At 37.7% G+C, this 20,748-nt stretch overlaps 2 protein-coding genes across 3 annotated transcripts in view; one reads left to right on the forward strand and one right to left on the reverse strand.

Annotated features, from left to right (window-relative positions):
• Positions 1-9,558, forward strand: part of LOC134654562 (probable serine/threonine-protein kinase fhkE) — a 52,113-nt gene extending 42,555 nt beyond the window's left edge. For both annotated transcript variants that reach the window (XM_063510024.1, XM_063510023.1), the window contains exons 5-8: positions 2,674-2,815; positions 4,140-4,339; positions 6,480-6,632; positions 7,932-9,558. In XM_063510024.1, coding sequence (XP_063366094.1) covers positions 2,674-2,815; positions 4,140-4,339; positions 6,480-6,632; positions 7,932-9,102 — 1,666 coding nt within the window. In that variant the 3' untranslated portion in view covers positions 9,103-9,558. The remainder of the gene's footprint in view (positions 1-2,673; positions 2,816-4,139; positions 4,340-6,479; positions 6,633-7,931) is intronic.
• A 3,439-nt stretch (positions 9,559-12,997) lies between these two features.
• Positions 12,998-20,382, reverse strand: LOC134654532 (small ribosomal subunit protein uS9). Its single transcript, XM_063509979.1, has 5 exons — positions 20,314-20,382; positions 20,166-20,210; positions 19,517-19,648; positions 14,563-14,677; positions 12,998-13,230 (listed from the first exon to the last, which is right to left on the reverse strand). Exons 1-5 carry the CDS (start codon positions 20,329-20,331, stop codon positions 13,085-13,087), a joined length of 456 nt encoding a protein of 151 aa, XP_063366049.1. The 5' UTR covers positions 20,332-20,382; the 3' UTR covers positions 12,998-13,084.
• Between the last annotated feature and the right edge of the window lie 366 nt (positions 20,383-20,748).

Consider the following 20,748-nt stretch of genomic DNA (forward strand, 5'->3'; position numbering starts at 1 on the left):
CTTTTAATTATAATATTTTGACGACCGGTCTGGCCTAGTGGGTGGGTAGTGACCCTGCCTGCTAAGCCGATGATCCTGGGTTCGAATCCCAGTAAGGGCATTTATGTGTGTGATGAGCACAGATATTTGTTCCTGAGTCATGGGTGTTTTCTATGTATTTAAGTAAGTATTTGTATATTATATATATATATAATATCGATATATTGTTGGCTGAGTATCTACAATACAAGCCTTCTTGAGCTTACCGTGGGGCTCAGTCAATTTGTGTAAGGTTGCCCTGTAATATTTATTTATTAATTATTATAACAAAAATATATATATATATGAGACAACTTGAACGATCCATAATTATTTTTTTGATTTTACGTGCATTTATAAAAGCGTGTTTTTCTAGTGTTTTAATAAACTATAACTTATTTTATACTTTTTGGTCTTTGATAACGAAATATTTTTAACAACGTATACAAATACTAATACTTATACACTAATTATACTACTCAATATATAATAGGTTTGCTATAACCTTGAAACTTGATCGTGTTGGTTATGTACTCTATCTACGGTTGGTTATGGTTTGAGGTAATATTTTTTTACGTTACGTTAATTATTTGCAAAGTTTGAGAATCTGCCTGTTTCTCTATGACTTGCAAAAACGGGTGAAGATTGAAACATTACTATTTCAATCTTAACCCATCGAAATTGGCTGGGTAAAGATGGAAACTCTCGTAATTCTGAATATATGATTAATAGCTACACCTAGCACTAGTAAATAAATATGAAATCTCAAATAACACATAAATAGTCAGTCAGAACGTTTATACTCACCTTATTAATCAACTTATGGAACATGGGGTAAGATTGAAAATCGACGAGTTCACCAGGAAATGCTGACCTTCACAAAAGAGCACATGACACGCGTCTACTCACTCCGAGCGGTCACTGACGACTGAGCGGCGAATCGTGACAAAATGGCGGCTTAAAGAATGATACCAGCACTAAAAAATTGAAACCAAATAGGGAGTTATGTGAGACTTTTTATCTTTCCCCTTTTTTCACCTTCCCCCACCTTACCTTACATGCTTGTTAGAAAGTGACAGGCATGGTGACAAGCGATAAAAATGCGACAGTGCTAACGCCGCAAATGTAGTGCATAATTGTTTTCCATCGTATTTTCTCGGAAACGTTCGTATTTGTCATGCTACTTCAATCATTTCGGTACTTTTTGTTCCGAGACTGACTGAAATAGCAATACACGTTCGTACATTTCCGTGAAAAAACGGAAAATAATTATGCACTACATCTGTATTTCCGACTGATTCCAACACAGCTAAAGACTCATTTAGCTCAATTGAACACATCGAATGTAATCTCTTGCCAAAACGACCTCGTAATTTAATCTCACGACGACATAAACAACAGTATTTAGCGTCAAGATGGGATGACATCCAATGACTTTTATACTCCGGCCTCTTGGCAAATTTCTTCGAGCTGTCGAGAGGAGAAAGTCATTTGTATCGATGGCTTGGCTCCGACCTTGGCGTTCTGTAGAGTCGCGACAAGTCGCATTCCTCTTCTCGGGTCGAGTGAAACGGGTGACAGCTCGAGTCTCGCGTCATGGGTGAACATGAGTTGTATTTGTGAACTGCGCCGTGGATATTCACCGATCAATTATCTTCATAAAGCACGTGCCTTCCTAAACCTTGACGTTGGCGGAATCATCGACAATATTGATGGAAGCATAATACCCAAAGATTGATTGATTGTGTCGTCCAAGCGCACTAATGCTTAGTGAGATCCATTTTATTTATTCCCAAAAAATTTAAACAGAACACATGCTACAAAGGCACCTTGCGATGTTCATCAATTTGTACTGATCTGACTGTTCCACCGTAGGTACTCTTAAATTTTCTACGCATGCCAAACGCATTCATCATGAGCTTATTATCAAATACAATTCTGAAATACATACGTATTCTTAAAGAAAACAGAATTCCACCACTTCTCCCTAGTGTGCGGAGTGTGCCTACCATTCGCTGTATTTACTTACACGTTTATTTTAACACCGTACTGACTTTGGCAACAGGCCGGAGATTTTCACGATGAATTCGCGCGTGTTTTCTTATAAATCGAACAAGACTGATTCATTTAGACTTGTAAAAATACGTATGAGTCTGAAGTAGTCCAGAAATAGACACAGTACTGACGATGATGTTTATTTACAAAATGCTGGAGCCATTACATGACGTTATTGATGACGATAAGCTGAACGGATAAAGTAACCCACTGACGGAGGTTATTTAGATACACCTACTCAAATATATTTACCGATTTTGGTCCGACGAAATAGCGAAACTTATAATTTCCGAGTAGAACTTTACAAAGTTTACAACAGTCAAAGAAGAACGTCACTCCATCATGTGTACCTACGCTCCTAAGTTTTAATGTCTTGTTGCCTTTTAGTTGAGGACGCGTTATTCATGTCAGCTCTACAACTCCTAGATGATTAGGTACTTAAGTATTTCTGTTTAATGGCACATAGCGGTCTGCTTGTGGACTTTAAGGACTCTTTTTTTGGTCAACCCATAGGGGAATTTCAGCAAAATTACTCGTATTTTCTTATAAAATTACCCGTTTACACCAGTTATACCTACTAAAATCGACTTTTATCCTCAGGATCACAGGCGGCGAGCTGTTCGAACGGGTGATAGATGAGGACTTCGTGCTGACAGAGAGAGCATGCACCGTTTTCATGCGGCAGATCTGTGAGGGCATAGAGTTTGTTCACCGGCAGAACATACTTCACCTGGATATGAAGGTTAGTTCACTAAACTAAAACGAGGTACTAAGTAAAGTCTGGCAATTCAAAAGCATGTTGTTAGTAAATTAAGGCGGAAAAATTGATAATTGTATAATTTGTAGACACGATAGATCGACACAGATTTTTTTAATTCCACGCTTTCTTCTGCTAACAAATTGGTTTGCAAGACTGAAGAAGTACCTACATGCCATATGGATTTAAAACAATGTAAACAAAACTCCTTATGACCTAGTCGTTCAGCCAATATCAATGATGTCAGCCAAAATGTTGGACCTCACTGCACCAAAAAATATCAGAAATAAGTAGGTAATCCATTGTGTAACCATTTTAATTTATCGAGAGATGAATTATGTACCTACATTCCGATCGCAATCATTCTTGGCTGGAACTCAAGTGTCACCCTCACGTGTTTTAAGACGCATGCGCTCACATATGGCACTATAACAAGCCTGCCATTGTGCCACCTATGTTATGTATTAATTATTCCTAACCCGTCCGATCTCAACAATGTGGCACTCTGATTGCATGGCCCAAGTCCAAAGTCTTAAATCAAAATGGCGGAAATCCAAAGCGCGGGAGGTTTATGATTGTCTGTCCGCTATAATTGTTTATTCAACGTACCGCGTTATTTCTGATGACTCTCCGAGAAAATACAAAATGTCGTTTAATTTTAGACCTTATGACTTGTAACTATGATTCGGTATTCAATAATTTTGGGTTTGAGCCATCATTACAGTCGCAAATAGCCTGAAACTAGTAATTCATTAGTTCTCCAACTACCAAACCAACATAATAAATTAAAATTATTCGAATGCAGAGGCGCTTTTTTTGAGAACAGTCGAACACGAACCATCACGGACACATTATGATGGTTGCGCTTTTGTCGTGTGTCGTCTTATACGTTACTCTCGCACTCGCATACCTAGTTGTTGGAACGTGGTGGTCACAATGACAGAGACGACTAAAGCACCAAAGCGGTCGCGCTTTGCGCATGATTGGTCGCATCATTTGTCCGCTGGTCAGACAAGCTCTCTAAAACTGTATGTTGTATGTTATTTCAGAATTGGCCAGAGTAACTGAGAGCAGTTAAAAAAATATTTTGTACGCAATTTAACAGACGACCACGGAATAAAATACTTAAAAGCACATTGTTACTTTGTTATTGTTTAAGCTGATCATTAAACTTCAATAAAGAGTTAATCACCTATATAGTAAAAGTACCTACCTAAGTCCAATAGGTACTTTTACAACGCCCCAATCTTAATGCAAAACAAGATGCGTCAACCCATCTATAAAAGAAAACATCCAATGTTTCTTACAGCCCGAGAACATTCTCTGTCTGACCAAATCGGGCAACCGCATCAAGATCATAGACTTCGGCCTCGCGAGGTTCTTCGACCCCGAGAAGAAGCTGCAAGTGCTGTTCGGGACGCCCGAGTTCGTGGCCCCGGAGGTCGTCAACTTCGACCAGATTGGATACGGCACGGACATGTGGTCCGTCGGTGTCATCTGTTATGTGCTGTGAGTATCATAATCATATTCATATATTTATTGCATCCGGTGTTACATAGGTAATAGTTGTTTCACATGGGCCCTGGTAGGGCACGGCAATATTCCTAAATCTAATTGAGTTTGAGTCAGTACATGCAGGTTTCATTTTAAATTTGATCTGCCTTGACCATTGCGTCTCGGATGTGTTTCTTCATCGCGTAGATATAAATATGTATATATAATAGGTACCGACGACCGGTCTGGCCTAGTGGGTAGTGAACCTGCCTGTGAAGCCGATGGTCCTGGGTTCGAATCCCGGTAAGGGCATTTATTTGTGTGATGAGCAAAGACGTTTGGTCCTGAGTCATGGGTGTTTTCTATTTATATAAATATAAGTATGTATTTATCTATATAAGTATGTATATCGTCGCCTAGCACCCATAGTACAAGCTTTGCTTAGTTTGGGGCTAGGTTGATCTGTGTAAGATGTCCCCTGATATTTATTTATTTATTTTATTTTATATAAATTATGTGCGGAAAGAGAAGAGTTGTAGAATGTATTGGAGTCTAATTAGTAATTAGTAATGACAATCGGTCAAAGTCAAATATATACGTATTTGGCTGATCAAGTGGCCTAAATGTCCTGTGTGTGTCCCTTTGGTAATGAACATAACCTTGGAACAATACGCAAATAAAAGAAAACACGTGCATAAAAATTAAACCAGCAATTTTGTATTTTTAATTATTTATGCGCATCTGCAATGCGCGTGACTATCTAGTCACGCTGCTATTGTGTGTTTCTTTTATGTATGCTGTATGATTTTTAAGTAATTTATAAAGAAGTTAAGTACTTTTTCATATGACTGTCACCAATGTCTGCATGTAAGGCGTAACAATCCCGTATGGTGACTGTATGTGGCAGTTGCAAGTGCTGCCTTATCTTGCCTCGTTACGCCTTTATAAAAATAAAATCGTAACTGTATAGTATGTACTTTGACGTTCATTTTGAGAATGGTATTGTTAGCAAAAGCGTTGTAAAGCGGTAGTTTGTTTTGGAACTGATCCCCTGGGTGTCTGCCATAAACGCCAGACCGACATCGCTATGCCGCATTGATGTTCCGTTGTGAGTCATGTTCACTCTCATTCAGTGCCACTAAACGTGGGTAGTTTGAGCTTGGGGTTTCAATCAAAAGCGTATATTTACCGTAGGTATGGAGTAAACAAACTAATAGCCAACTCGGCCCAGGCCGCGCGTAGCCAACATGCCAATCGCACACAGCTTACCCCATAGCGATCGAAACGTAACTGTCACTGTCGCACTAATATACAAGAGTGATAGAGAGACACAAAGCGTTTCGTGGTCGTAGCGATAGCGATTGTCACTTTGTCTAGGCCGGCAGGTATATAGAACTACAAATTATAATTACACTTTAAATAAATGTCATAAGTATACTAAGAAAAAGTGACCAAGGCCTCCAGTGCCCCAGGCTGGAATCGAACCAGCGTCCTCTGCTATCGCGGCAGGTGCCTGTATGTAGGTGTATAATTACACTTGCCTAAAATAGGCATCATTAATGCAATGACTGGATGGCTACCACGAAATTTGGACGATGTCCATTTATTTTGATCGCTCTTGCATATTCGAGTGACAGTAGGCAACACACATGTAAACAATTTCCAAATTTAGATGTTCGTGGTAGTCGCCCAAGGGTCTGACCTAAACCGGCAACACGGTACTACTACTTAGTATTTACTTAACGCCTACCATGAACACCAAAGTTCGAAAATTTTGGGAATCTTTCTCTTTTACTCCAATACGCCTTGTATTAGAGTGACAGAGAAAGACGCCCGCAATTAACGCAATTTGTGCGGTGTTCGCGGTAAGTATGCCGTCTGGTCATAAAGTATTCCTGCTTGACCAGTGTTGCCGGAAAAAAAAACTTATAATAAAGCAAGGCAACAAAGTTTGAGTTACAAATTGGAAGTTTTTGTATTTGAGTTACAAAGTGGAAACTGGTCTGTTCTCTATATCTGTCTCATTACCGCCAGATTTACACAACAGACCGAGACCTTATGCTCAATCCAGTCGTGATAATCTGAAGTACCTGAAGCTAGTTATAATAAGCTATCTGCTTTTATAGCATTTTTAAGGATTATTTAAATCTTTCAGCTTATCGGGACTTTCACCATTCATGGGCGAAACAGACATAGAAACTATGGCGAACGTCACAGTTGCCAAATACGACTTCGATGACGAAGCATTTACAGAGATCTCCGAAGACGCGAAGGACTTCATCGGAAAACTGCTCGTAAAAGACAAAGAGTAAGTTTATTAACATTATTTCAATTTACAATCATCCTCAAAATATTACATGTTCTGTACAAATTATGGCAAAACAATGTTTAAAATATCATAACAACGATTGGCTGATACTCTGATGAGATTGTATAAGTAATTGTTTGAATCTCTCACCATCCTTAATTCCATTTGAGATCAAAATATCTAAAAATATCAATGTGGTCTTGTGTATGAGGCCAGAATACGGAGTTGGTAGCCTATTTTCTATGTAGACATATTTTGAGGTAAATTGTAAACTTTAATTTGTTGTGACAACCTAGTTAAAAGATGCTTGCATGGAGCATCTTATTGTGATTAAAGCATGAATAAAAACGGCGATAAAAAATGAAGTGACAATACATAAGACGAAAATGACTTCGCAACCTAACGGCATTTTTAGTGCCAAATCCGTTGTGACGTCATTTCCCATTTAACGCCGTTTGGAAAAACGCCCTTTGCTTTTGTTTTTTCGTTGATTACAAATTGAAATGTTGCCAATGCTAATTTTACGTGGAGTTATGAAAACATACGACTGATTTTGTTTTGTTCTTGAGAAAAATCGTCAGTTGAACGACCTAATGATCATTTCCAATAAAATACGTTCATTTAAATAGTCGTAAATGAAATCGGACATATAACTTCGACAGTTTTATACCATTTGATTGATTTCGGTGCTCGTCAGTAAAAGCTGCATAAGCCAGCCTGTCGATAAAGACCCCTTGTTACTTTATTGCATCCAACACAAAATCTAACAATGTCATTCTAATACTGTACCATATAAACTGTAAACGTGCTAACCTTCCTCTATGTATGTAGTTATTTAGTTGCATGGTAGAGTCTCATACAAAATTTATAAGTAAAGTATGGCCGCAGAATTCTGTCCAATTGGACGCGCGCATTCAAATGACTGCAGTTTGAGACCACGGTCGCGATCTGTTTTAACCACTGACACGAGAATCGCTAGCGACCAAAAACATATATGATTCTGTATGCGCGTCGCTTTCAGCCAGCCTATTATGGATAGCTTTATCCATCTTTATCCACGTGATAAAATAACTGTCACTGTTTAACACCGTGGGAAAGAAAGTGACGGACACCGTTTTATCACGCTGTCACGTAGACAAGAACGACCATCATATCCGTACAGGCCTATCGAAGCTATTTGCTGCTATTTGATTTTTGAATAATCGTAGTACCCTTTTGTTCCCTTGCACCGCCTCTTCTCGTCCCATCCTTATCACGCACTCGTGGTGTTGGGGTTAGTAACAAGGGTTCTTGTCGCAGGTCGCGGCCGAGCGCGACGGAGTGCCTGCGGCACCGCTGGGTGGCGCGCCGGCCGCCGCCGCCGCCGCGCCCCGCGCCGCAGGCCTCGCCCAAGCACGAACTCGACGTCGCCAAAGACAACCTCAGGGTCTTCGTCGAGCGGTGGGGGGAGCATCCCAACTCGCCCTACGTCTTTGATAACCAGGCGCACGAAATCACCTGCCTCGCCGACGGTACCTGCGAGCGATCTTCTATCGGCGGATGCTCTCCTAGTCCTCGAAGCTCCTTGGCGAGCTCGCCCGATGCGGTATTCGATGAGGATGACTTGGAACCGCCTCCGATGAGAGATACCAGTCACTTAGCACCCAGGTACAACCCGGTCGAGAGACGAGCGTCCGACAGTTCTTGCTTCCTCCATAAAAGACAGGACGTCCTTGTGAGGAAGAATCTAGCTGAGGAAATCAAGAAGTTATCGGATCATCTCTTCTTGTTATCGACTATGAACACGGACCTGGCTAATAACAATAATGTAAAAGAATTAGACAAGAATATAACGGAATCGAAAACGGTCAAAAAGGAGGAAAAGAAGTTAACAAACGGTTTCAAAAGGGAAACTAATACGACAGTCCCAAAATCCGTCACAAATGGAGATGCCAGCGATAAGGAAAAGAAACTTTTTACATCGAAATCTAGTCACAGAATAACTTCCAAGTTTTTGACTGAAAAGGAACCGACGAGGCCAGTGACGAGCAACATGCCGTGGGCAAAGTCGGCTCGATCCAAAAAAGTCACTAATAGCAGTCGGGACGTAGCCAACCAGCCTTTGGAGAGGCGAAACAGCTTCTTCAATGAGTTCGACAAAAGGCGAGAGAAAATACATAAACTGGTCAACGGTTCAGAGAATGGAAGACAGGTGCCTTACAGACGAGGCGACGAAAACAATGCTCACAGGACTAAGGACCTCCTGCTTCATCTTTTAGAAAAATGGGACGAATCAGAAGTGGAAGGCGAAAGAGCGGCCGGAGGCACCTCAAATGGTGGTAGACACCAGTCCATATCCTTAGAGTGGTCGCCATCGAATCAGCTGGCCCAGTCCTCCATGTCGAGCCTCCACGCCTTCTACCAAAGACAGACCTCAGAAGACAAAGCGCAAAGAAAAATAATAACGAACAATATTCAGAGTACGAAATGAGTTTCACTTTTAGTGCCATGACTCTGTTACCAAAGTAACAAGATGAGATTAAATTATTGTATTTTTAAGGTAATTTTAGAGACGATGAAATGACAATGCTGTAATGATCTAGTCGACAAATCGCAGTTCTCTTTCAGTACTGGAGCAAGACTGAAACAATTCCGTAGGAGATGTTTTATATAATGACAATAAGAATCATAGTCTGATGGCTGAAACTTTGTTCTTCTGTGTCAGTTTACTTACAGTAATTTTGTACTTAGTGAATCAGTCACACATACCTATATAAGTAGATATTATAATAAGTTCGTCTAATACGCCATTGCGCCTTTCCTATAGTGAATTATATGTTTGTTACTTAACTAAACTCAGTTACGTACAAGGATGATGTAATAATTTTATTATACCTTTTGTTTTACGATATTTTGTTGTTATAAATAATAAGGTTTTTATTAAAAATGTGTGTTTTATTTAAATTATACAATCCATTGTATGGTTACAAAGTGGAACGGAACGGAACTTCTCAACTGTTACCATTAAAATAAAATAAACAGTGGTAACTCACTGAAAACTCAAACGTCAAAATGGCGACAGGTAAACACCCCGAATTTTATATTATACTTGGTCAACCAGATCTTGACAGTAGAAAAAGGCGGCAAATTTGAAAAATGTATGCGCGAAGGGGTATCGTCCCATAGAAAATTTGAATTTCGCGCCTTTTTTTACTGGCAAGATTTGGTTGACCAGCTATATTATATCTCTGAGGCCCTACCGCGAAAAATGAAAATCGAAGTTTCGTTATTTCGCTCGCTCTTGCATAAGTACTTATTCAAGTGATAGAGAGGCGGATACAGAAATTATCGTCAATTACGTTCTAGCGACCGCCTGCCTGCATCCGCGACCCTACGCCACCCGTGGCTGATCCAGTCTGCGCTGTGCACGGAGCTCCACGTCACCAAGTCCAAGCTGAAGCGGTACGTCATCAAGAAACGGTGGGCCAAGGCCGTCTCCGCCGTCATAGCGCTCAAGAGGATGGGCGCAAAGTTTGAGGACGTCTCGGAGCAAAAGGAGAAAGTTTAACCCTATGAACGCCACGACTGTCGTGCGGCGCACGTCGCACGTGACGTGCGGCACGTCATCGTGACCCTTGTCGGAATGCACGAAGGTTGATAAGGCGCGTTTTTGTCGGTCAAAGGGTTAATAGTTACTGCGGTGTTATTGTGGTCGGTTAAAAAAGTTTTTACCAACCACAATAACACCGCAAAAATCATCCATGGTGTGTGTCTCCATGTGGACTTTTTTTAAGATTTTGGAAGTATTTTGTCTCTCGACTCGAGATTTTACGATCCTACATTTTTCAAACTTCATTTCGTTAATATTTGTATGGTCATTTTGTATACTTACCTAAGGTTATACCCATTTACTTGCCAATACGTAGGCGCATACTTAAAAAAAGATAATGGTTATTTTCTTCTGTTATAGGATCGTAATCGCTCGTGATTCTGAATAAAACTAAAATAATATTTATAATTAAGTACGGATACGATTGTTTAGAACGACCGATTAAATAAATCCCTTGGATTTATTCCTTTTAAATATTGCATATCGTGTTCATAAGCACCAAACTTACTTAGAGTGCTAACAAAACTAAAAAGTCAAAAGTTTAAGTAGGTATAGGTATATTTTAATTTGTATGTTCAATACAATGAGTTATAAAAATATTAAACGATGAATATTAAGTCATGTTACGGATACTGATCTCGTTTAAAACTGCAAGTTAGATAACTACCAGTGGCGGGCGTCTGTACAGCAGATACAGTCAAGTGTAAAAATATGGGTGCACTCATCATACTCAAAAATATGTCACATATTTAGCTCTTAGGTATGTCAGCGAATTAAGAACTCTGGGACATATATATATTTGTGAAGTTACTTATTATATGCACGCATGTTTTTACACTTGACTGCAACACGATTCCCAACAACTTCCCTAAATTGAAAAGGTCCTTATCCTATCGCATTAAAGAAGAAGAAGCTATTACGTTCAGCTTGCCCTTAGGGTGTGTTTGAAGACACGCCGCCACTGATATTATGATATAATAAAAATTATGAATCTATACTTATATTTATCTGTAGGTATTGGCTTTTATTGACGTATAAATAGTTATTGCTAGAAACATGCCATAATGAAGGGCCATAATATTTATAATTATTGTATAAATATTTATTACTTAAATTGATTCCATTGCACCAGTAGTCTGAACTTCAAAAGTAAAATATTATATAAAATATCAACATTAAGTATACACTTTGTCAAATTATTTCATAAAATGGTGCCAAAATTTTGTACCTATAGGTTTGTATAGCAAGTTGTTGATGTTAACTACTGTATAATCTCAATTTAGATCTGTTACTTGTTCTCAGTATTTACTATAATCATAAAATATAAATCTCAACTGTTCCAACCATGAAGCTATTAGATAAGAAATTTTAAATTAAGAAATTAGACCAATACCTTAATTGGTATTTAAATATATTTTTTGCATTTACCGTTGATTCATGTGTTAGGTCTGTGCCTACTATACTTAGGTATCAGCCATGGTGAACTTAGGTGTCAGTATTCTGTGCTCTGAGGGTGACACCTAAGTACCTAATATGGAAGCTGATGAGGATCCCTGAGTATTAAGAATCCACACAAATGAACGTTTTATAAGTAAATGGTTATTGCCTACTTAGCAGCTTTTAATTTACCCATCTACTTTCGAGAAATTGTGGGTTATAGGATTTGCACGTTATTATTAATGATCACATCATAATAATTGTAAATAACTATATTTTTATAATACGAATGAAAGACATTAACGACTAACGCTACTTTAAAGTTTGTTGCTAATATTAAGAGCGCAATATGGATCTGAGCAGTGTGGTAGATTATATTCTTGTTAAGTATTTGAATGAAGTTCGAAAAAAAAGAATAAGATAAAGTGTAGTTGTTACATACAGTTCCTATTCCTACTTTGTTATCAAGTAATGTTATTTTCAATTAATTACATACCTATATTATGTTATTCAGAAAATTCATCTTATGCAGAATTTCTACAGCCTTTTTGATGAATTCGAATTCCAAAAACAACACGGTAACAAAGTAGGAAAATTAACTTATTTTAAAAATGTTTAAGTTAATTGCGCGTGCAAAGTTGTCGTGTGTCTAATTATTATATAATCTGTGGTCTAGGACTTAAAAGGGTTAATTCCTGTATGGTATTGCAAATCAGATCCTTAATTGTATTTTTTTCCGGATAGTTCTCTTTCCATACATATTTAGCTGGTGTGTAATAAACCGTTTTAATAATATTTTAAGACTTGAATTTTAGGTTCATATAAAACAATTAATTGATTGCATTTAATTTCATAAAAACAAAGACACTTTAATGAAATAAAGTTATTATAAGAAGGAAAGCTGGTATTATTGTTGTCCTTTTCTACCAATATTTTTCAGATGGGAGTACCCAAAGAGTAAAGTATGCTGGTCAAGCAAATCTTGTCAGTAAAAAAAAGCGCGAAATTCAAATTTTCTATGGGACATCCCTTCTCGTCTACATTTTTCAAATTTGCCGCCTTTTTCTACTGACAAGATCTGCTTGACCAAGTTATGGAGTACCTACGTGCCTTAAAGCCGTAACAGACTACCGCACCACACCACGACCTTGGTGCGGTGCGGCGCTCGTACCGTCGTGTTTTGTATCTTCGCCTAAAAGTCTATTAAAGACTTAGCTACGTCTACTGCTGTACGATAACCCCTTGGACGCCACGTGGCGTGGCGTACTCGGGTGGCGTATCATGGCGAAGGTTAATGAAAAGTTGACCACACCACTACACAAGAAATAAAACCAACAAATAGATTTTTATCTTTTTATTAACACCCAATGCTATCCCACTGGTCCACAGACCAATGCAACACCACTGAACGTACAATAGGTATGTCTTAACGGTAGGATTTCTGGTATCTGGCACGGGCGCCTGGACCACCGAACTTCTTTGGCTCGCAGCGGCGCGGGTCGGCCACTAGCAGGCTCCTGTCGTATTGGACGAGGATGTCTTTGATTTCCTTCTTGGAAGCTTCATCTACATCTGTAAACAAAAAGGTATATTAGAGCTGATACAGATAAAGATAAAAGATAGTTTATTCAAGTAGGCATAATTACAATGCGCTTATGAACGTCAAATAAAGCTAGGTAGACCGGCTCCAACCCTACACCTCTGACCCGAGAAGATTTAAATCCCCCCTCAATTGGAGGAGGGTATCCCATTATGGGACCGGCAACAAACTCGGCGGGACACATCTTTTCACATTTTTTTTTACATTGTTTGTGAATGAGATTGGGGATCCAATAATGGGGTTGGCAACTGTCAAAGGTTTGCATAGATGGCGCCATCATACCTTGCCCCTTTTCCTATGAAATTTGGCTTCCAGGGCATTAAAAAAACAAAATTTTGACAATTCTAGGGTTTGACAGGGCAAGCTATGATGGCGCATCTGCTAAATACTTCGACCGGCCAACCCCATTATGGAGCATTAGTAACTGACTACAAAGTACCATTTTGTGGTCTACTAACTATAAATACTATAATATATACTAGGTACATAGTATAATAGAACTGTAGTGCACATTTCAAACTGGCATGGCATGGAGGGCTCATGTCGCTTGGTAAATGTCACAATTATCTCCTTTCCCTGAAATGACTGACAAGCATGGGGCGAGCCAGCTTTGGAAAGAAAGGGTGCTTACGCTTATATATTATTTAACCATAATACATATATCATAGCAAATTGAATGCAACCAAAAATACGCCATTGTGATTATATTCAAGTTGTGTAGTACAGCGGTTCTTAATCTTTTTTTTGACGGAACCCTTTTGGAAAGCGAAATACTTGATGGAACCCTACAATACGGTGGCGGCATAGTAAAATTTTTCGAGGCGACTAAAGCATAAGTGTTCTAAATTCTTGCGGAACACACTTAGAGAATGGCTGGTGTAGTACATAGTTGATTCTTAAAGTTAGTCCATCAATTTTAACTGGTAGGGATCAGTGACTGACACCCCTGGCAAAAATTCATTTTGAACATACTTTAGTCAGGTCATCTGCTCTGGATGTTGAAGGCTTTTCTGTTTAAGGATGACAGAAGTTGAAAGCCTGTATATTTACTGGACTAATTTTAATTAGTAAAATAATAACTTCTTTATATATATATACTAGCAGTGTTGGCCGAAAGTTAATGCGAATTGAAAATGTTGGCCATTAACCATTATAAATTGAACCTTAAACCGTATCGGATGATTATAGTTTACGATTCAATTTATAATGGTTAATGGCCAGCATTTTCAATTTGCATTAACTTTCGGCCAACACTGTATACTAGGTCTTACGAAATGTGTTAATAATATTTTCTAAGAACTTACACTTTTGGTAGAAAGCGATGAGTGCCTTGGAAATGGCTTGTCTGATGGCATACACCTGGGCCACGTGACCACCACCCTTCACCGTCACTCTAATGTCCACACCGGAGAACTTTTCCTGAAATTAATACCATACTTTATAATTAAACTGTAAGGAAATAAGTGTTTGGAGGTTTTAGTCTAAGGAGAATCAGATATGTATGTTTACTTCACATCCAAAGATACTCAGGTTCGGAATAAGTTTGATCATCATTATATCAGATCGTTATCCCTACTAATATTATAAATGCGAAAGTATATCTGTCCATCTGTCACGGTTAAACCGCCAAACCGATTTAGATGAAATTTGGTATGGATATAGTTTGAGGTTCAAAGGAAATAAGATAGATTTTATTAATCATCATCATCATTTCATGCAGGCGAAGTCGCGGGCAGACGCTAGTTTACGTAATTCACATGGAGACTATAGGTACTAATTCAAACAAAACATTGCTGATAATTAACTATGGATTAACAACTTGTTTTTCCTTTTTGTTTCATAGCTGAATAAATTGAATTAAAACTAATTTGAAAATGATAACTTGTAATTTCGCCAAGTTCGACAAGGTGATTGATTAATTGATTGATCATTTATTTGTCAATAGTGGGTTCACAAAGAGGTCTTAAAACTATTTACAATATGTAAGTACATAGGATCTCCACATTGTGCCTACAAACTGGCATACAAATTTAATTAAACTAGCCTAATTACTTACATGCATATTAAAATTAACTTATCTATTAAGGAACTCGCCCACACTGTAGAAACATTTCTCACACAGCCAAGCTTTCATCATTTTCTTAAATGTTGTATTGCTTTTCCCTTTAAATTCATCTGGTAACTTATTATAAATTGTAATGCACATGATGTATGAATTTTTAGATGCTAGTTCTAGTTTGGTAGCTGGTTTGTGTAATTTATGTTTGTATTGCTGTCTAACATTACGAGAGCTCATCTGTTGTGCTTCGATGAATTCATCTTTATATTTATGAACAAACATACAGACCTCAGCTATATATAAGCAAGCAACTGTTAGAATATTGTGCTGTATGAAAAAAGGCCGACACGATGCACGGCGGTCTAAATTAAAAACAGCCTTGACACATCGCTTTTGAGCCAAGAATATTTGATTAATTAGTGTACAACTACCCCAAACTACTAACCCATATCTTATTGTTGAGCTAACGTAACCGTGGTATGCCATTAATGCTGCTTCTGTGGAAACTGTTTGTCTGGTTCGTCTCAGGGCATACACAAAACTGTTGAGTTTTGAATAGACTTTCTCTACATGTTCTCGCCATTTGCAATGACAGTCAACCATTATTCCCAAAAATTTCGTATATTTAACTTCTTCTATAGGATCGTTATTATAGTGTACATTTAAGTTAGGCGGCGTAACTCGTTCTGTATGAAATTGAATATAATTAGTTTTTATAATATTAACCTTTAAATTATTTACTTGGAGCCACTGAATGGTTTGAGCTAATGTTAAATTTATATCATCATTATATGTCAGCAAATCATTACATTTAATTATAATTGATGTGTCATCTGCAAATAGAATACATTTGTGGGATAAGTAATTCGGCAAGTCATTTATATACATTAAAAATAGTAAAGGTCCTAATATACTCCCTTGAGGAACTCCGTAACCATTATTTATATAGGAAGATCTATAAGACTCTATAGTTCGAGAATTGTTACAGTACTTGAGAATCTCTACACATTGCTTCCTTTTATCCAGGTAGTCTTTAATCCAATCGAGTGCGGGACCTCGTATACCATATCTGTATAATTTGGCAAGTAATCGCTTATGGCAGACGAAATCAAACGCCTTACTCATGTCCATAAATAGGACCGTAACTGGCGTTTTATTGTCAATGGCATCTATTACACTTCTAATTAATTTGAATGTTGCCAGTGATGTGCATTTGGATTTACGAAAGCCGTGCTGTTCTTCATTAATTACATTATTCTTCTCGAAGAATTTTATTAGTCGATTATACATAGCCTTCTCAAATATTTTTGCAAAAATAGGTACTAACGTAACTGGCCTATAATTACTCATTTCGGATTTAACTCCATTCTTATACAGAGGCTTAACCACTGCTATTTTTAATTCTTCAGGAAAGACTCCCTGTATAAGTGAAAGATTAATAACATGAGAGAGCGGTTCTGCAATAATTAACATACTTTTCTTTATAATGTCAGTTCTCACATTATCATATCCAACAGCATTTGAATTATTAAGCGAAGAAATTATTCTAATCAATTCATTTACATTGATAGGATTCAAAAACATTGTGAGATTATTATTATCAATTTGAATGTCATTGGTAGTAGTAGATGTTAAATTATTATTCACAATTTCAATAAAATAATTATTGAACCTTTCCGCAATATCTTGAGGATCAACAATACATTTTTTATTTATCACTATTTTATCCACTGATTTACTGTTACAGTCCGCCGAGCTATACTTTTTTATAACATTCCACACTGCTTTACATTTATTACTATTTTTGTTTATATATTTTAAGTTTTCTTTCTTTCTATGCACTAATATACAACGTTTAAGCAAGCGTGTATAGTTTTTATATCTTAATGAACATTGTTTACATTTTCTACCTAATAAATATAACTGTCTTTTTTTACGACAGCAAGCACGTAAGCTTTTTGTTAAACATTTCGAGTTAACCGATGCACTTGTTACCTTAATTTTAATGATGGGAAAACATAATTGATAGAACAGGAGATAAAGTTCATAAAAGTTTCTGAACGCTTGTGCTGCATTATTTTCTTCGAACACGTTCTTGAAAGATAGTGAGGATAAACACAGGAGAAATTTTTCTTGATTTTCTTGACTGTAGTCCCTCTTATTTACATACCACCATTTTACTGGAGGAGGAATGCGTTTTTTTATAGGCATAAGAAACGACTGTGCCGTATGATCAGAAAGACCTAAATCATGTATTATTGCTTTCCCGTCCTTCACATGTCTTTCTGTCACTATTTTTTGGCATTGCGCTGTTACACATGCATAGTGTTAGTAAGGTATTCATCATCACACACATCCAGGTGCAGCGGCAGTGTGATGTGTGTTACACCATAGAGAAAAAAATACATAGAGTGCTCACTCCATACATCAGTTCAGACTATTAATTTCAGTATCTACATCTAGCATCGAGTAGCGGAACTATCAGTACTGCTACTTGACAATAGATGTAGCACCGACCGGAAAGTCTTATCTCAACAGCATAAGACTTTCCGGTTGGTGCTACATCTATTGTCAAGTAGCAGTACTGATAGTTCCGCTACTCGATGCTAGATGCTAATAGTCTTTTTGGTACTAAAACTGATGTATGGAGTGAGCACTCTATGTATTTTTTTCTCTATGGTTACACAATAATTTAAGGGAGCACACAAAGATATCACAAATAATCGAATTTAAACTATTGTGAGACATACTAACATTGAATAATTTTACGGTTTAGACCAGGGATGTTGCGGATGCAGATTTTTTGACATCCGCGGATGCGGATGCGGATGCGGATTTTTAAAGGCTCACATCCGCGGATGCGGATGCGGATGTCAAGATTAGGTACTTAGAAAACGTCAAATATTACATTTTTAGTATTTTTTTATTAAAAAAACCAAACGTTTAGTATTTGAGCAAGAATATAGGTGCGTTATATTTAATAAACAGTAACTTCGCCGACTTTTCTGGATCTAGACGATTTCGTTATAGGTAATGACGAAATTACCTAGCACTTACGCCGCCGCTAAGACGTTCCTGTACCGACTTGTTCAACATCCGCATCCGCATAAGCTCCGCATCGATTTTATGCGGATGCGGATGTTGAAAATAACGCGGATGTTCCGCGGTTGCGGATGCGGATGCGGATGTTCGCAACATCCCTGGTTTAGACTCACTTGTTTTCACTTGTTTTGTACGCGATACACGGCCGTCGTGAACGCTGCTCGCACTGTTAGTGCTTGAGAAAGGAGACCTAGGCTCTCTGAAACATGTCGCGCGAGTGACTTAAAACAAGTGAGTCTAAACCGTAAAATTATTCAACATCACAAATAATGTACCTACAGTAAAAACTAATCCAAGCCCAGTAAGGAAAAAAAGGACTGACCAGTATAAGAAAACAAACTATGTACAATATATGTATTATGCAATGTATGCATGCAGAGAATACACATGCTGTTAGATGCCACTACATTAATACAGCCTCGCTAATTCGGACGGTCTTGATGCAGGCAAACTGCCTTTGATACTCACAACATTTTGAATTCTCTTCCCTGTTTAAGAGTGCCTTTGAAATTAACTGATTATTTTTACATCTAGTAATTTTATTCCCTTTGTTTCATCATATTAATATGACAATACAGACATGAATCTTTGATATATTTGCTATAATTAATAAAAAAATTGCAGATGATAATTATGGAAACCTCTGTAATCTGTTAACACCCTGGTTTATGCCCGTCTGAATTAGCGAGGTCCTACTGTATTTATTGAAATGTGAAATAAACATACACAAAGATAAAAGTTGTATTGTAAGCAAAGACTACACAACAAATTAAGAGCAACCTGCCCTACTGTTGGTTACCACTGTTACCAGATATTGATTGCAAATATTTAAAGGGTGGCTGACATTAACGCAGGTTGCCCTACAATAATTATATAGACAGAAGAGTGCAATAAGGACTAGGAACAGAAGCTACAATTAAATGTACACAGTTTAAAACAAATATTTTCAGAAGGAATTTTATGGAAGTTATAACTGACCACTTGAGTAATAAGTAGGTAGGTAGGTGGGTAGTTGTCAAAAGCTGTTAAAAATTCAATGGTCTTGTTTGATATTGTTTAATAGGCCAGCTACTATTAGCTATGATCTAGTAGCTCACCTTGCCGAGCAATAGGATGGGCTCCTGCAGTTTGTACTGCAGCAGACGGGGCTCTACCAGGTCCAGCGGGCGGCCGTTAACGCGGAGCACACCGTGTCCGCGCTTGCAGTATGCTACTGCGGTCGCAGTTTTCTGAAAATGATTTCAAAAACGTTAACATGGTTTAAAAGAAAATAATATTGTACTAGCAAGTCTTACAGTTACGGCTGTGTATCAGCCAGAAATAGTAGGACTCGCTTAAAATACGTACAAACAAACTAGAAAGTATCCCAGCTACAGGAAATGTCAGCAAGAGGTTAATTTTGGCGTTTCACGCTTGGTGGTAATTTGTATAGTGGGTAATATAAAAATCTTGCCATAATGTTGTTTCCGTTTAGACCAACACAGAAATGATTTCCGTGATGGCTGGTACAACGCAATCTTTTATTCTCCTTTCCGATAAAATACTGTCATACGACTTATAGGTTATGACAGTTAAAGGCAAGAAAGGATTCAATTCGCAGATATTTCATAATTGTTTCATAGAAAAACACATGAGCTATTTAAAAATCAGACTAATTTGAGATAAAAGTAATATTTCAAGCATTTAATACTTTAAAAACTAAGGAAATCGGCATCAACACGTGGACGGGATTGGAACAACACTTACCTTGCGGCCAAAGACCTGAACAGCCTGAATTGGTTCGCGTCTTGCCTGAAATCACGGTAAATAAATTAGTCATTGCTTCTAATTAACTAATAAAATAACACAATACAACTGCTTTTACACAAATTACTTAACGGAAAAACACACGCACCTCTTGCGCGGCAGCCATTTTGACAGAGAAAGAACTAGCTAGTGTTGAGCCATGAGTCACCCCAACCGTAATCAAGGAAAATCGGTATCAATCGGTATTCTTAACAATATTTATAATATTGCGAAAAACAAACATCACAAAAAAAAAGTAGAAAAAGTAACACTTGTAAATGATAATGAATACTAGGTATATTACAAATAAAACACAAATAGTTCTGTAAATGTTTCGGAAAATAACGTTCATCACGCCACCATATTTCTCATTTGGCAACACTACATTATAGCGCCATCTGTTATTGAATAGCAGAAATTAAAATAAAGTTATCTTTATTTGTCACTAGATGGCAGAGAAAAATATTTATGCATAGCTTCTAATAGATGGAGTTACTGTCTATTATTTACGTGAATCATCCGACGTGGTCACCGGCGTGGTACA

This window comes from Cydia amplana, chromosome 15 (assembly GCF_948474715.1).
Source record: "Cydia amplana chromosome 15, ilCydAmpl1.1, whole genome shotgun sequence".
NCBI classification, from domain to species: domain Eukaryota; kingdom Metazoa; phylum Arthropoda; class Insecta; order Lepidoptera; family Tortricidae; genus Cydia; species Cydia amplana.

What these genes read in the sequence shown, in the direction of transcription:
- LOC134654532 (XM_063509979.1), bottom strand. An exon ending in TTCAGGTCTTTGGCCGCAAG is followed by an intron (nt 19,649 to 20,165) that starts GTAAGTGTTGTT and finishes AATCATTTTCAG; the next exon opens with AAAACTGCGACCGCAGTAGC. An exon ending in CCATCCTATTGCTCGGCAAG is followed by an intron (nt 14,678 to 19,516) that starts GTGAGCTACTAG and finishes TATTAATTTCAG; the next exon opens with GAAAAGTTCTCCGGTGTGGA.